Source organism: Etheostoma spectabile, chromosome 3, assembly GCF_008692095.1.
Source record: "Etheostoma spectabile isolate EspeVRDwgs_2016 chromosome 3, UIUC_Espe_1.0, whole genome shotgun sequence".
Lineage (NCBI taxonomy): Eukaryota > Metazoa > Chordata > Actinopteri > Perciformes > Percidae > Etheostoma > Etheostoma spectabile.
The window spans coordinates 28,722,965-28,738,592 of NC_045735.1; the positions used below are offsets into that span (position 1 = coordinate 28,722,965).

Consider the following 15,628-nt stretch of genomic DNA (forward strand, 5'->3'; position numbering starts at 1 on the left):
ATAATAAAACTTAGACAGCTGATTCATATCTGGGCATAAAAACCAAAGTTTTGTTAGGTTCCTCTTTAATGAAACCTATAATTTCTGCCTCCCTCTGTGGTGTTGCTATGGATCAAATGAATCGATCATAGAGATATCCAGACCTGCTCTATTTTGCAGGATTGCCATGGCAATGAGTGAGCTGTGTTACAACGTGAAAGATCATTTACACATTAAAGAGCTGCTACATACACTGCTGAGAATATAACAGTCATCTCTCTGGAAAACACACGAGGATGACAAAATAGCTTGCTTATAGAAATACAAAAAGACCTGCTAACACACACACACACACACACACACACACACACACACACACACACACACACTGTAAGTGTCATGCAGTACAGTTTTGTCAAAGACTGATGTTACAGATACAAAGGTTACAAATTCAATCACTTTAGAGATGGCTGCCACATCGCCTTGTCTTCTTTCATGTTTATGTGTGTGTGTGTGTGGGGTGTGTGTGTGTGTGTGGTGTGTGTGTGTATGTGTGTGTGTGTGTGTGTGTGTGTGTTGTGTATGTGTGTGTGCACGCGTGTCTGTGTGTGTGTGTGTGTGCATGAATCCATGAATGCATATAGACCCTGCCTTGTGTGGATTGAGAATGTATCGCTGGGTTGACAGAAATAAAACATGTGGAGGGTGGAGCTGTCACATTCACCAGATGCATTACTTTACAGAAAGGACAATAAAATAAAGAGAGAAAAGGGGACACAGAGAGAAAGTGTATAAAGCGAGACAGAGTTATGATAATACAGCAGATGTGATGAGGGCCGTTGCGATCAATCAGGTAAAAAAAAAAAAAAAAAATATCATGACTTGTGTAGAAGTAAGAAGCTGAGCCTACGTTTTCCACGGAGGAGAGCGGAGCTACAGTGTCAGCACATTCAACCAGTGAACAAACAACGCTATCCTCTATCTCCCTTGACCATGCACACGCACACACACACACATACACACACACCCACACCCCACACACAACACCACACCCCACACACACACACACACACACACACACACACGCACGCATTATCTCTCAATGGTGATCTGCCTTTGTCAAAAGGTCTGACTAACTGAGCTAAGCACTTCCTGGCCATCCTAAAGGATCACAAACACAACCACTGTCTTCTCCATGTGCGTGCTGTATGTGTGTTTAGAGAATACAGACTGCCTCCTCACTTTATCCACAAACTTCTCGACCTGAATACAGACCAGTCAGCTGCTCACACCACGTGCTACTGTAAAGCTACCGGCTCTAAAGAGAGCACACGTTTTATTCCTGTGTCTCACCACTTGAATTCTCTTCACTCACAATAACCCATCTGACCCCTTTATATCAACAAGAATCCAAATCAAACAGTCTTCTTCTTTGTGTGTTTTTTCCCCGTAGAGATTGGGTGGACAAGTACCACCTAAGTGCACTCTTAGACAGAACTCTCCTGGCTGTCTCTGAGATTTAACCTGCCTGTTGACTTCAGGCTCAAAGATTAGTAGAGAAGTGTACACCCACTTGCTATTCAGTCACAAGTCGGCAGACGACGTTAGTATAGAATAATAATGACCAGAACAGACGCAGTAGAGAAAATCCTGGGGATTTATTACGTGCTGGTTTAATGAAGGGGCGACGTGCTGAAGAGAATGGCTGTTTTGCTGATTTCAATTCTCAGTGTGTCTTTGCTGTGAGCAGAGGTGTGGGTATGTCAGACCTAATCCTTATATTTAGTATAGAGTATATTTACTCTGTGCTCATAGAGAAGAGGCTGATTGTGAGTCTGCATACCGAAGGAATTAGCTGAGTGATATTGCCCCCTTCTGGACAGGAATGGGGCTGTACACACTGTCCCATATTCTCCACATAAGGCAGCACAATACTCTTAACAACTGTGACATCTTATACATGCAACACACTTATGATACAAGTCTGTGCGTACACAGCCTACTAGAAAATAACTGCAACATCCACGTGTCCATTAGCAATCCTCTCTATTTAGCTGTCTAAGCAAAGAGACACGTCCTCACACACACTGTCTCCGGAAACACCGACAAGCACAGCGTTGTCTGAGTGCCTTGAATTTGTAATGGAGAATATGTTTGACATAGGTCTGACTTACAGGGGTGCTGCCATCTGACAGGGTTGTTATGCTGATTGACATGCTCATCTTGTCAGAGGAGGAGAGGGAGGGTGGGGAGGGACTCCTCTTCTCTGCTTCCTGTCTCTGGAGGAAGTCACGCCAGGCCCGCTGGATACTGCACATAGTGATTGAGAGACCACATGGAAACACAGGCATACAGGACCATGCAATCTTTTAGATTTAATGCAGTTCTGAATTGCTAAAATGACTTGATTCACTTGAGAATCAGTCAATTCACAAGATGGACAGTCTTTAAAATTTGTAGCATTCACAGAATCGGTCCAAAAGTTCATGCATTACAATTCCCAACTAATCCCAATCCCAACCGATACCTACTGTAATGCCACCTACACCGGCAGTTAAACCACATTTTTAGCTTGTGACCCCTTTACAATTAATTTTATATTTGTTAACTGTTTGGAAAAGTCACATATGTCCATGGGTTTTGCACATTTACATAACCTTATGTTTAATTTCACTTTTAGAAGACGGAAAACTGTTCAGTATTTCACAGAGAAATGTGAAAAGAAAATCCACCAAAAAATTTCCAAAACACATTTATTTCCTATCCTGTTAATCACCTACGAGTCAGATTTATATTGCTGCATCACTGACAGGTCTTGAATCTCAAGTTGGGAATAACTTATTTAGACGAATGGTTAGAAATACGCAAATCCAGTATCCAGAGAGGTGGTTTTCTATTTATTAGACATACTGCATAGAACCAAAGCTAGAGTCTACAATTGCTCTTTTTTAGCTGTAGATAAAATTTATACTCACATCAACACTTTGGTCTCAATGGGTGGCATGATGATATTGATGTTGTTGTCGAGGTCCATGGTCAGATGATTACTGAGAAAGAGAAGGGGTGAAGTGGACATTCAGAAAACACACACAAGTCCAATCTCAGTCCGGGTTATCAGTAATTAAACAGTGATGGCTTGGTCCCATCTGCAGGGAAATAGACTTTAACAGCAGCACAAGAGCAGGGCTGCTCTGTGTTGTGTTACTGAGTGTCTGTGTGTGTGTGTGTGTGTGCATGTGTGCGTGCGTGTGTGTATGTGTGTGTGTATACACTCACCTCTGCAGTTGAAAACTCCCATCATTTACATGCTTGAAGCCATTCTGGAGGCTCTTCCGCTGCTCCTGTGTGAGGTAGAGACAGGAGGAGGGACAAATAGAGAGACACATAAACATATTTAGACATATAAAGAGACAAATAAGAACGCTTCAGATATGTGGCATTGGTGCAGACACAGGGAGTGAGAGGAGATACCTGCAGTACATGTGCAAATGCGATTAAATGTTTGGCAGATGTGTGATCATTGTGCTGAGCTAAGGGACCCCTGCAGCAAGTGGTTTGGCAGCATTTTGGCTCAGTTAGATGTTTTCTTGTGAAGTTAGGGAAGTATGCAAACTCGGCCGAATTGCTGGTTCAGCATTTTCAAGGCATTTGGCCCAGAAGCACAAAGAGGAAAGTCAAACAGTCCGACAGGCAAGGCAGAGAAGATACAGCGGGACATAGCTCATGGACTATGGCACAGTTGTTGCCCAGATGTGGCAGACACGTTGGAGATTAGAGCAATGAAACTTTGCACTTTTACTTAAATGACTTTTAGCTCCGTTCTCCGCTCCTCGCCTGCTGCTCTCCTCCCCTCAGCTCCATCCTCGAGCTTTAATAGTGCTGTGTAATGAGGACAGGCCTGCCTCTACATAATTGAGCACACTAATTCAATTACAAGGGAGCAACAAAGTTTAAGTGGAGCAGTTCTTCCTGATGAGCCAAGAGGGTCACATCAGGGCACTGAGCAGCTACCAGCTACATCACGGTGTACTTGCGTATTGTGTATTTGTGTGTGTGTGTGTGTGTGTGTACTGTGAAACTTGCAAAATCCCTCACTTTTGTCTTTTTGTTTGATTGCTTCATTACTGCCTAATGAAGTATGCATGGAATAATATATTGCATTTATTTGATGGCAGATTGGCCTATAAAGAGACTTAGAGACGCTAGGAAAGATACATCTATTAGAAGCACTACCACACTAAGAAAAATGGCTGTACTGCAGTTGTTACTTGGTGTTCGATCTTAAGTTTTTAATATTTATTACATAGTGATATATATTCTTTGGTCTCAAAAAAGTACCATTTTGATGTGTAATATGTGCTCATTTACATGTACAGTACAGGTCAAAGGTTTGAACACACCTTCTCATTCAATGCATTTTCTCTATTTTCATGACTATTTACATTGTACATGCTCATTTACATTTTATGTGTATCTAACTGAATCACTGTCTTACTGGATTTTCAGCTAAACACAAAATCGCTGTCAGGACACACAGGCATCATATTTTTTTTCTTTTTTTAAAGAGGTCTATCTTGTTTGGCTGTTCGCTGTGGCAGGCCGTGTTGTTTTTCTCATTAGTCACCCTCCCAGAAGGAACAAGCAGCTCATTAGACAGAATTAAGGCCTTTGACTAGTGATCAATGATTGCATCAAGGAGTGGTTTTTATCTCTTTCAATGTGTCTTTCCCTCTTAATTTCTCTCTGATGAAAAGAGGACCTGTGAAAGTGCAACTGTGGCTCAGATGTGGATTCGGTACAACCCCAACACCGCTAAACCTTCTTCTGCTTTGAGAGTCAATGTCACCTCAGCCTTTCCAAATCCGCCTGAACGCTATCCGGGACAGAAAGCTGTGTCTCTCTAACACCGTCCCTCAATCTCACACATACACATCCAGTCAGATGCTTTTAAAAAGACTTTTAAAAAGTGGCATTTGGGTTGTGTTGTTTTTCAGTAAGAGAAATAAAGACAGAAGAATAAACTTAAAATACATTAAAATCACTTGAAGTCAGTGAGATGCAAGCTAAAGAATTGGGTATTGAAAGAGAGAGAGAGAGAGAAATAAGCAAGTAGCAATGATGGAGAGATGAGCAAAGTAGAAAAACAAGGAGGGATGAGTGTGTGTGTGTGTGTGTTTGTGAGATTGTTAGCTTCTGGGTAATGGAGTTGCAGGGAGAATGAATTATCCGATCATTTCAATTTCCGTTTAGAGTTACTGATGGCTCTGCCACGGGCCTGTCCAGGCAAACTATTAGTCCACCTCAGAAACAAGCACACACACATACACACACACACACACATGCACGCACGCACACAGAGAAGCATCTCCATTTATATTCTAGTCTCTCTATCAACAGCTTAACTTAAAGTATCTGCCCCTTCCCAAGTAAGTAAGTTCCATCAAACGTATTTTACCTTACATGTGATTACAATGACTCTGTGGCTGTCTACAAAACACATCAACAGCAAATGTAACTCCTTTACAAATACAGTCAATCTGAGCTGCAGATCATCATATTACATCACATTATCATATTACGGTTTCTTCACTTTCATCACTAAGACTAAATCATTATTTGTTGACATTTGTTCTGTAATTGTGTAATTTTTATAAGTGAATAACTAGGACTAAATTGATGAAAATGTTTGTAAAGATTTTGATGCAACCTTAAAAGGAAAATGTCCTCAATGAAATGTCAAATCATTTTGGTTTGTGATGAGTGAGCCTGTCACCTCAACCTCAGCAAATGGGACTTTTTTTCTGCTTGTCTTGTCTTATGTGTGTGTGCGCGCTTGCAAAAACAGAAATTATTTACAGCTTATATTCACAACTTAAATAAAACCCTGACTCCAGTAAAACCATTCACCATGATTTTAATACATGGTATTGATTTCAAAATCTATAGCAGTCTGCATTTTGCAATTACTGTGTACAATACCAAACCAAAAGCTCTAGGTGTGGTCCAAAAGCCTATTCTTCTGCCACCCACACCTGGATCCTTTTATCCCTGCCTAAGTGGAAAACCCCATCCCACATCTGGAGTAGGAATGCCAAAAAGGTACCGGAACATAAACCAGAGTTTTGCATAATTTAGTGGCACAGTTGACAGGAAATCTATAGTCATTTTGGGCTTTGGCAGTGCCAAGCAGCCTTGTATTGATTGGTGTGTGTGTGAGTGTGTGTGTGTGTGTATGTATGTGTGTGTGTGCAAACGTGTGTTGGTGGATTTATGGTAGAGTCAGGCAGAGCAGAGAGAGAAGGAGGCAGGGAGGAAGAGAGAGGGAGAGAGAGAGAGAGAGATGCTGATGGAGAAGAGACCTTGAACCCACAGTACAATATACAACAACAGAGGAAATAGAGCTACTGACAGCCAAATACAGACCATAAGCACTTGCATGTTATCCATCACTCCGTCACCCCTCTCTCTATCTCCACCTATTTTTTTCTATCATCAATCTTTTCTGCTTCACTTCGTTTTACAAAACTAATATGAAAATAAAAAAGACAGACGTGAGGAGGTGATGAGAAAGCCCAGAATTAAGAGAGATGGAAAAGGAGAAAATTATGATTCGATCACACTGTGAGAAATGTACTGGCCCCTTTTTGGAGAGGTGGACGGGAATCAGGACATACATAACAGAGCACAGTGGACCAATAGTTGTTTTGGGGAACTTTGACATAAGAGGGTCTTCAGGGTTTAAGAGAGTTACCAGCATGCTCCTGGCTGCTGCCTTTTGCCCTTACACAACTCCACAGGTTGTAGCAGATGTGTATTGAAGCGTCTTCCACCACTATTTACACTTTATAAGCCCAGTGGTCCAGGCCTGCTGTTAGATCTGCTATGCAGGCAGCAGTGTGTTCTGCACCAAGGCCGATGAGGCATTACTGGAGCAAATCCACAGTGGCAATCATGCTAGGGCAAAAGAGACATTTGGTTTAAATTATAGTCTAACACAAGTTTGCCTTGGTCCAAAATTAGCCTTAATTCAATCCATGTTGCTACACTTAAGTACTCTACTAATTACGAAATTGTTCCCTTTTTACTCACTGAGAACGCATTTTAGAATTCAAGAGTGCACATGCGTGCATTCGCACTCAGGTATTTTTTTTCACAGCTGCACATTGTACTCTTAAGGACATCAAGTAGGGATTTAAAAAAATCATCTTCAATGCCCAGAATGACATGCAGCCAACTGTGTATAATAAAAATGCTTCCTCTGCAAAAAAACAGCAATGCATTTTCCTCTTGTGGATAATTAACTCTTACAACATCCATCCTGCTCTGATGACTCAGATATGTGTACAATGGATAGTGGCTGTGCGTAGCCATTAAGAATAGGCTTGTTGGTGGGCCAAGCAGGACAGGTGGGTTGAGTAAAGCTCAACAATCTGAGCTCGTGTCTTCAGGCCGCAGCTGCACTGTAGATCCCCTGCTATGAGGACAAAACCACTAAAAGGTTGCCTTTGTGTAAAGCTGTCGGTATGCTGAACATGGAATAGTTCATGCACATCTGCCCTCTCTATTCTTTTTAGTCCCACTTTATTTTCTGCATCACTACAATATGATCGCATGGTTTTTATACTGCTTATTGTTTCTATATTGTTTTTACAGTGTCTTTGTTTATGCTGCCTCGCAGTTGTTTTTATCATTTTTATTGTCTTACAGTTGTGTGTGGTGTCATTGCTGTCCTGTTGTCTTGTTAATATAATGTTTTAAAACCTGGCTGCACATCACATTCTCTATAACGGGACTATAAAGAATGACTTAAGCTGACTTGACTTTTTTGTTAAGAGGTTTTCATCATCAGCTCTAGAACAATGTAACAAATTTAATGTAACATTTACAGTAACTTACTGGCAACAATGGGCCAGCAAGTTACTGTGAATTATTTTTACAGTAAAGATACCATACTTCCATTTACAGTATTCACTGTAAAATACAAAACAATTAAACACAACATAAGATAAAAAAGTAAAAATACAGTAATTTACTTTACTATTGACAGTACTATAGTGGCTATATTGTAATTTATTTTTACAGTAATGCTTTGACTACTGTGATTTTTGTCATGTTGACACGGTTGTAATGTAAACTTTACAGTATTCTACTGTAAAAATCATATACAGTAGTGTTACTGTGAAATGTAAAGTAAATAACTGTAGATTTCACAGCCATTATTTACAGTGAAGTGTTTAAGAGACACAAGAGGGGGTTAGATGGGTTCAGATTCATAAATGTGGGCACCTCCTTTACATTGTACAACAAATATATACGTTCATGTCATGAAACTCATTTTGAGTTTCCACTGTAGTCATGCAAGGTGGCGGCGTTTCTCACCGGATGAGCAACTTGTGAGACTCATCTAGTTTGTGAAGGAAAGATAAATAGGCATACAGCAAGAAAAAAGCTGTGTTACTGTATGAGGGAGAAACAACACAGGAGACAGGCAGGGAGGGGCTGAATGATTGAAGCTCTGAGAGTTTAGAGACCTCAGCTGTGGGGGACAAAGGGCAAGGGAACGATAAAGATACAGCACTTTGCAGTGAGACAGAAAGTGATTCGGATCGAGAGTCGGCAAGGGAGTTAAAGCGGAAAAGAATATGAAAGCAGGATCTTCGCTGGCGGTGAGAAGAAAGGATATGGAGGTGAAAGAACAAGCCTGTGGGCTCTGAAGAAATTAAACTGGACCAACGCCAATCAGCCAGCCAGCCAGCCTGCCAGCCTGCCAGCCAAAGAAACACAGCATAGAGAGAAATGGCCTCCCTGGGAAATGGCCTTCATCTCTCCTGTACATGGGGCATAAATCTGTTCCTTGCACCTCCAACTTATCCAGACACACATACTAACACTCACACACATGATTTAAATAGCTCTCCTGCTCCTCTAAATGCCCCCTTAACTCAATTCAGGGGACAGAGTGACAGACAAAGAGTGGACACAAATCCACCCATCTAAAGAGCCCATAAAACACAAAATCATAATCTATTTCCCTCATTGCTGCACTATATTTTCAACTCTGTTGATCTTTAAGGTCACCATCTTCTCCTTCTCTCCCAGCAACATAGCAAACATGATACATTCTCATGTTTTTCCTTTTCTTTGTGTCTACTTTTCACTCACAACTCTTCTTTTTTATCCTTGTATTCAGTCCACAGTCTTTCAGTCCAAGTTAATTTTCCTCTTCAATACTTGATGAGCTTCCTGATGCGAAGTGCTGGCAAAAGATTCTGGGTCGTCACTCTATCGTCTTCCAGCACTGAAGAACGTTGGCCAGCTGTGTTTGTTTTCCAGATAAGCTCAATTTACTCCTGATACACAGTCTCCAGAAAGCCACACCACACACCACACACACACACACACAACACACACACACACACACACACACACCACACCCCACACCCCCACACAACACACACACCACAACACACACTGTAGTATACACTTTTAAAACGATAATTAACCAGATACAAATATAAATAATTATAGTTCATTTACAGATGGCATGATGGTTTTTGGACAAACATGTAATCATATACAAAGTTGAATAAAATAAGTCAAATTTAAATAAGGACAAAGAAAGATGAAACCAGACCAACAGGTTTAAAAACCTATTTTCTGCCCAAAAAATAAAGGCAAAACACATAATTAGACTACAGTATGCAACTAGGAACAATAATCAATACAACTTTCTATACGTAGATTTTTTTAGCAAAATGTACTTACATCATCTAAAGGACTCAATGCAATACAATAGTAGGCTTACACAACCAAGTAGGCTATAATATTAGATTATTATTGGTGATGCATTCATGTGTACATGTAAGTAGCATTTACTGTTGGGTAGTGTAATCTGTATGTAAATTGTTACTGTAAGTAAGTACAGTAGAAGCTGCAGCCGTCAGACAAGTGTACTGCTAAAAGTATATGTGACTCTGAATTAACATAAAGTAGTAGTATAGCGTATAGTAGTATATAAGTATAGAGAATGGAAACTATATAATGACGTAAGGTGGCTCACATTTGTACTAAAGTACAGTGCTTGAGCAAATGTACTCAGTCACATTGAAACACTACCTTTTTGTTCAGGGCCTCAAACTAACAAAAAGATGCCAGCCATCATCAAGCAAACAAATCAAGCATGAGTTATTTCTTGCTAGCTCTGTTTGGACAACAACCAGGAGCTTCTAACCCAATAATGGTATAACCTTGAGGCTACAAGTTATTCCAGTCTCCTTTCAGCCAGAAAGCTGTCATGACCTGGTCCTCCACTGATGGTAACCTAACTGGTTTAAACACCATCATACCATCTGCCATACGACATAGACCCCCTCTCTCACATGCACTCACACACACAAGCTATCCAGAGGGCTTGGTGCAGCCTCTATCAGTCAAGCCTCCCTAGGGTCCTTAGGCCCAGCCAGCCAGCCGGCACCATCTCTATCATCACACTCACATCCTCATCGCTCTCTTCTGCCACGGGGACACAGAACCTGTCAGTACATTGTGTGTGTGTGTGTGTGTGTGTGTGTGTGTGTGTGTGTGTGTGTGTGAGCGCGTGTGTGTGTGATAGCAAAAACCGAGGACAGGTGCTGTTATCTGTAGACATTCCTGGCCAGACACTGTGTCTTCTGGCACCTGCATGTGTGTGTGTGTGTGTGTGTGTGTGTAAATTTGCCAGTGTCCATTGGGATTCAGTGTCCAGACACTGGCAATGTCGTTCTTGAGTGACCCTGCAATCAAAGCTGGCACGCACTCTCACTCTTTCTAGTCCACACCCACCCACCCACCCACACCCACCCACCCACCCACCCGCCCACCCGTGCACGCACGCACGCACGCACACACACACACGCACACACGCACACACGCGCACACACACACAGAGTCCCACCTACTGCTCTGGGGGTTAGGCTAAGGACTGACGGTGTCAGAGACAGAGAGAAAAGGAGCTGCATACTGAAAAAAGGGGAAATGGAGCAAGGGGAAAACCTAAAGACAGTCACATAAGCTAATACAGATCCATGGAGAACTACACTGCTGAATATATTCAAAGGAGTAAGCTTAGCAGAGACGGACAGAATATAAATCTGTGCGCACAATTTGAGTGTGTGCGTGTGTGTTTGTGTGTCTTAATTTTTCCATAAAGTTTCCTGGTTGTGTGAATAAAATATGGAGGAATTTGGAAATAAAATATCATGCTTGTCAGTCACAACAAGTCATTAATTGTAGGGGATGTGGAGCTCTGGAATTATCATTTATTTGTATATTGCAATCATGAATGTTATGTTGGTGAGACAGGTGCTCAGACATAAAGCAACTAAGCACAACAGGTCATGCAGCATGCAATGCAGATGATATAACTGAGAAAGTGAGACACAAACTTTTCCTCAGCACCATATAATAGAGAACCCATAAGAGGATCTTTTCTGTCACTGTGCAGACATGCACACCCTGAGGTAGAGTCCTTCCATCCCTTTTGCTTGCAGCATTATCGCTGTATAGTTAGCACTCCCAGCTCCCCTGGTGGGCCATAATCAGAGCCGTAAAGCCAGCCGTTAACATGCCAGAACAAACACACAATAAAGCAGCTCCTTTTACAACAGCGCTCAATACTACTTGTCCTCCACAGCAGCCAAGCAGAACACCACTGTACTGACGACTGCACTGCTGGGTGGAGGGCAATATATATGCAAAAAGCAGAATGTAAATATGTGCAACTATAAAGTCTCTTTTATTGGGCATTATGGTCAAATGGAGGGACCGGCATTGTTGCTTAATAAGATTGTAAAGACAGTTATAGAAAAAGTTAAAGTTAAGAAAAGTGTAGTAAAAGAGATGCAGACTAAGGGATACGAGTTCCCAGGGGGATTTTTACTTTAAGTGATAGGATCCTATTTAAACTTTAAAGTGTAAAGTCTAAAGCGTATTCAACTTTATTTGTGGCATCGCCAGTTTTTGGAAATATGTTGTCAGAGCTCACAGCGTAAGGACAAAGACCAAGGACAAAGAGGACAAAGGACAAACGACCCTCTCAGAAGAAGAGTTTAACACATAAAGGTGCAATTTGGCCTTGAAAGAGTCCTCCGCTGATTGATTATTGGACTTAGAGTTAAGGCGGGGCAATATATTGATATTGTATTAATATGGTGATGTGAGACAAGATATGGTCTTAGATTTTGGATATTGTAATATCGTAAATGGCTTAAGTTTTGTCTTTTCCTGGTTTTAAAGGCTGCATCACAGTAAAGTGATGTCATTTTCTGTTACCAGACTGTTCTAGCTTCTTCCATTGTTTTTGCCTTTACCTACTTAGTCATTAAATCTACATAACTGAAGATTGTTTATCTAAAATCGCATTGTGAATGTTATGGTTTGGTATTTTGTTATACATTTCGTCCTTGTGATTTTTTTGGTCATGTATCTATCATAGTCCGTGATTGCTCCCTTGTCTTGTCTATTTGTAGTTCCTGTCCTTTGTCGTCCTGTGAGTGTCTGTTCTGCTTCCTATTTTATTTTGACAGTCGGGGTTTTCTGTTTTACTTCCTGTGTTTTCTCACTCTTGTGATTACCAAATGTCTTTCACCTGTCTCCCAGCCCTTGTGTTACCTGCCTCTTGTTACCTAGTTACCCTCTGTATTTAGTCATTGTGTTCCCCATTGTCAGATCATTGTGTTACTGCGTACAGTTTTGTCAGACTTCCTGGGTCATGTTAGTGTTCCTGTCTTTTCTGTTTTTACTTGGACTTTATTTTTTGGTTCCTGTTTTTTTTCCTGCTTGTTTCCAGGACTCTTTTTGTTTTAGTGCATTTCTGGATTCCTTAAATCATCAAAACTACCTTCAGTTTCTGCCTCTGCATTTCGTGTCTGCCAATCCCCAACCTTCCCTAACAGTGAAGATATTTTGTTAAAGCATCAGTTTTCAACCCTATAATATTGCCATCGAGGTATTGGGACAAGAGTATTGCAATATCTGATTTTATCCATATTGCCCAGCCTTATTAAGAGTGGAGTTAGCAATACGTGCAAGACCCCAATTTAAAATGATCAAATCCATACAGCAGAGGTCAAGTTATGTTAAGTCTCCAATACAAACCAAAATACCTGGGTGATGTCACATGAGCATTTTTTTTCCAGATGTGCACACTCCAAAGCCACAGGACACACAGGCTGTGTTGTGCCCTTTATGAATATTAAATTGTCAGGTCATCATGATTTGATGGCTGCTTCTGCACACATGCTTGTTTTCCTGTGACTTTAAAACCCCCAAACAAACGACCAATCAAGCAGACACATAAAACTTGTTTTATTTACAATGTTTGTCATAAAACTAGCACAGGGTCACATAAAGTACTGCCTGTCCTACCCACCCACATGCAGAGCTGAGACTGTCCATTAGCGGTGGTTCGTCGCTGTTTTGAGGTTTATGAAGTAGAAAGCACAAAGAAAGAGAAAGCCTGCAGACTCTAATAATGAGAGTGTGAGAGAGAGAGAGGAAGAATAAGAGAGAGAGAATGAGATAGAAAGAGAGGAATATGGATAAAGACAAAAGGAGAGAATAGGGGTTGACAAGAAAGACAGAGAGAGACAAGTAATGCACAATAAGGGTGATGAAGTAAGAAAGGAAGGGGCAGAGAACCATTGAGGGGGAGCTTGGGTTAGATTTTTAATTGATCCATGTAAAGTTGCGATGGGAAAAGCGCTTACCTAGTCTTAATTCCTTCAACCTCTTAACTAAATGGCCCCTCTCACCTCCTCTCAAAGCTATCACTCTATCTCCTGTGAAAGTCTTTTGAAGAATCTTTGTGTCTATGACCGTAGCTTAACACTGTGGAAAGCCTGGCTTGCCTCTCCTCAGCTCAGCAGGAAATGATTAAAGTCACGGTCCAGTTAACTGCTGGTCGCCCCTTAGCCCTGTGGGCCTCGAGTGGAACAAACCACCTGTGCTGGTCCTCCTAAGAAGGCTAAATCCTCAGCCCCACACACACACACCAATGAAATCTGTCACCTGTGCAGGGCCATGCAGTGAGCATTAGGCATTAGCTGTGGTGGGCTCTAGCTAAAGCTTGGCTATGCTCTAAAAAGCAGCAGCAGGAGCAGTGCGGCAGGCTGGCGAGGCAGGCCGGCATGCAGTGTGGGTGTTCATTAAAACACCCAGCACCATTCACAGGGAGAAACAAGGCCATAAAAGCAATTAATCTGCCCATAAACAAGCCATTGCGCCTGTCCAACACACCCACAACACACACAGGCATGACAGGGGGAGGAGGGGAGCTGGGCCTCTCGTTCTTCCCGGCTCTCTTTCTCATTATCTCCGTCTGGATTTATCGGAGTAGTTCAGAGAAACAGAATCAAAGATCTTAAGGTTGTTGTTTTTTTAAATCGAAAAAGTGTTGCCATCTAAATCCCACGGGGCTAAAATGTGGATATAAGTCTACACAGAAAATTAAAGGGGTTAAAGGTTAAAAGTCTCACATCATATTCACTTTAGATCAACACACTGGGCTTAGATACAGCAGCCGGACCCGTCAGCGATGTCATTTCACAGGTTTTTGCACTGTTTTGCGAGTAGCCCTGAAATGCAAATCCCAGCCGTGCTGGGCGGACGCGCTGAGGCCGAGTCGAGCTGAGCCAACCACAGCTAGCCCATGTGAAAAACCCCATAACCTTTTAACTCTTCACACATACAACATACATATATTTTGTTCTTGACTTTATAGAAAAAAATTACTATAGTACCAAACATGATTCCATCAAAAATAAGAATGTATAGTAATATCAAACTCTAATTTAGCCTAGAACTCCAGACCCACCCTAGAGGCAGCAAATGTAATTTTCAGCCGGGGTTAGTCTAGCAACTCTCCGTTGGCTTGCAAGCTGGAAAAAAAACAATTCTGGTCTGGCCAATCACATCGTGTATAGAGTCAGTGGGTGGGCTTAACATAAGGATGGCAGAGCTGCGACGGTTTCGCGTGAATTCCCTGCTACTTCCCTGCTACTGCTGCTTGCGAACAGCGGTCTTTCAAATCGGCTTTAGCCGCAACACTGAAAGACTTGGAGTTAAGCCCTGAAGTCATTCTTAAAGGTCCCATGGCATGAAAATGTCCCTTTATGAGGTTTTTTAACATTAATATGAGCTCCCCCAGCTCCCTGGGTATCCTGCTCTGCCTTTGAGAAAATAAAAGCTCAGATGGGCCGATCTGGAATCTTGCTCCTTATGAGGTCATAAAGAGCAGGGATATTGAAACAAGCAAGGTGGCAGTTGGTCAAAGTCATCCCCCCCCCCCCCCCAACCTTGCCCCCGCCTCTCTCCTCCTCAATAGCAACAGACATAGAAATGGCACATCCTAAGTAAAGCTCATTGTGAGACTGGCTCTAACGGCTGTAATTCTGCACCAATGGTGAATTTCAGGAAAGAGACATTATATACAGTATAAGTGGACCACTAAGGCCTATATATAAAAGCATCCAAAAAGCAGAATGTCATGGGACCTTCATAGCTATGAAGGTATGTGAGAAAATCATGTTGAATAGTCTGAAGCCTCATGTGGAGCAGTATCTCGACCCCTGCCAGTTTGCTCATCAGAAAGGGAGAGGGGCAGAGGATGCTA

The 15,628-nt window shown here is 41.8% G+C and overlaps 1 protein-coding gene across 2 annotated transcripts in view; it reads right to left on the reverse strand.

Moving 5' to 3' along the window:
• The window catches only part of schip1 (schwannomin interacting protein 1), a 241,589-nt gene that overhangs the window by 169,330 nt on the left and 56,631 nt on the right, over nt 1-15,628 (reverse strand). For both annotated transcript variants that reach the window (XM_032506384.1, XM_032506392.1), the window contains exons 6-8: nt 3,256-3,320; nt 2,955-3,026; nt 2,154-2,289 (exon numbers count right to left, since the gene is read on the reverse strand). In XM_032506384.1, coding sequence (XP_032362275.1) covers nt 2,154-2,289; nt 2,955-3,026; nt 3,256-3,320 — 273 coding nt within the window. The remainder of the gene's footprint in view (nt 1-2,153; nt 2,290-2,954; nt 3,027-3,255; nt 3,321-15,628) is intronic.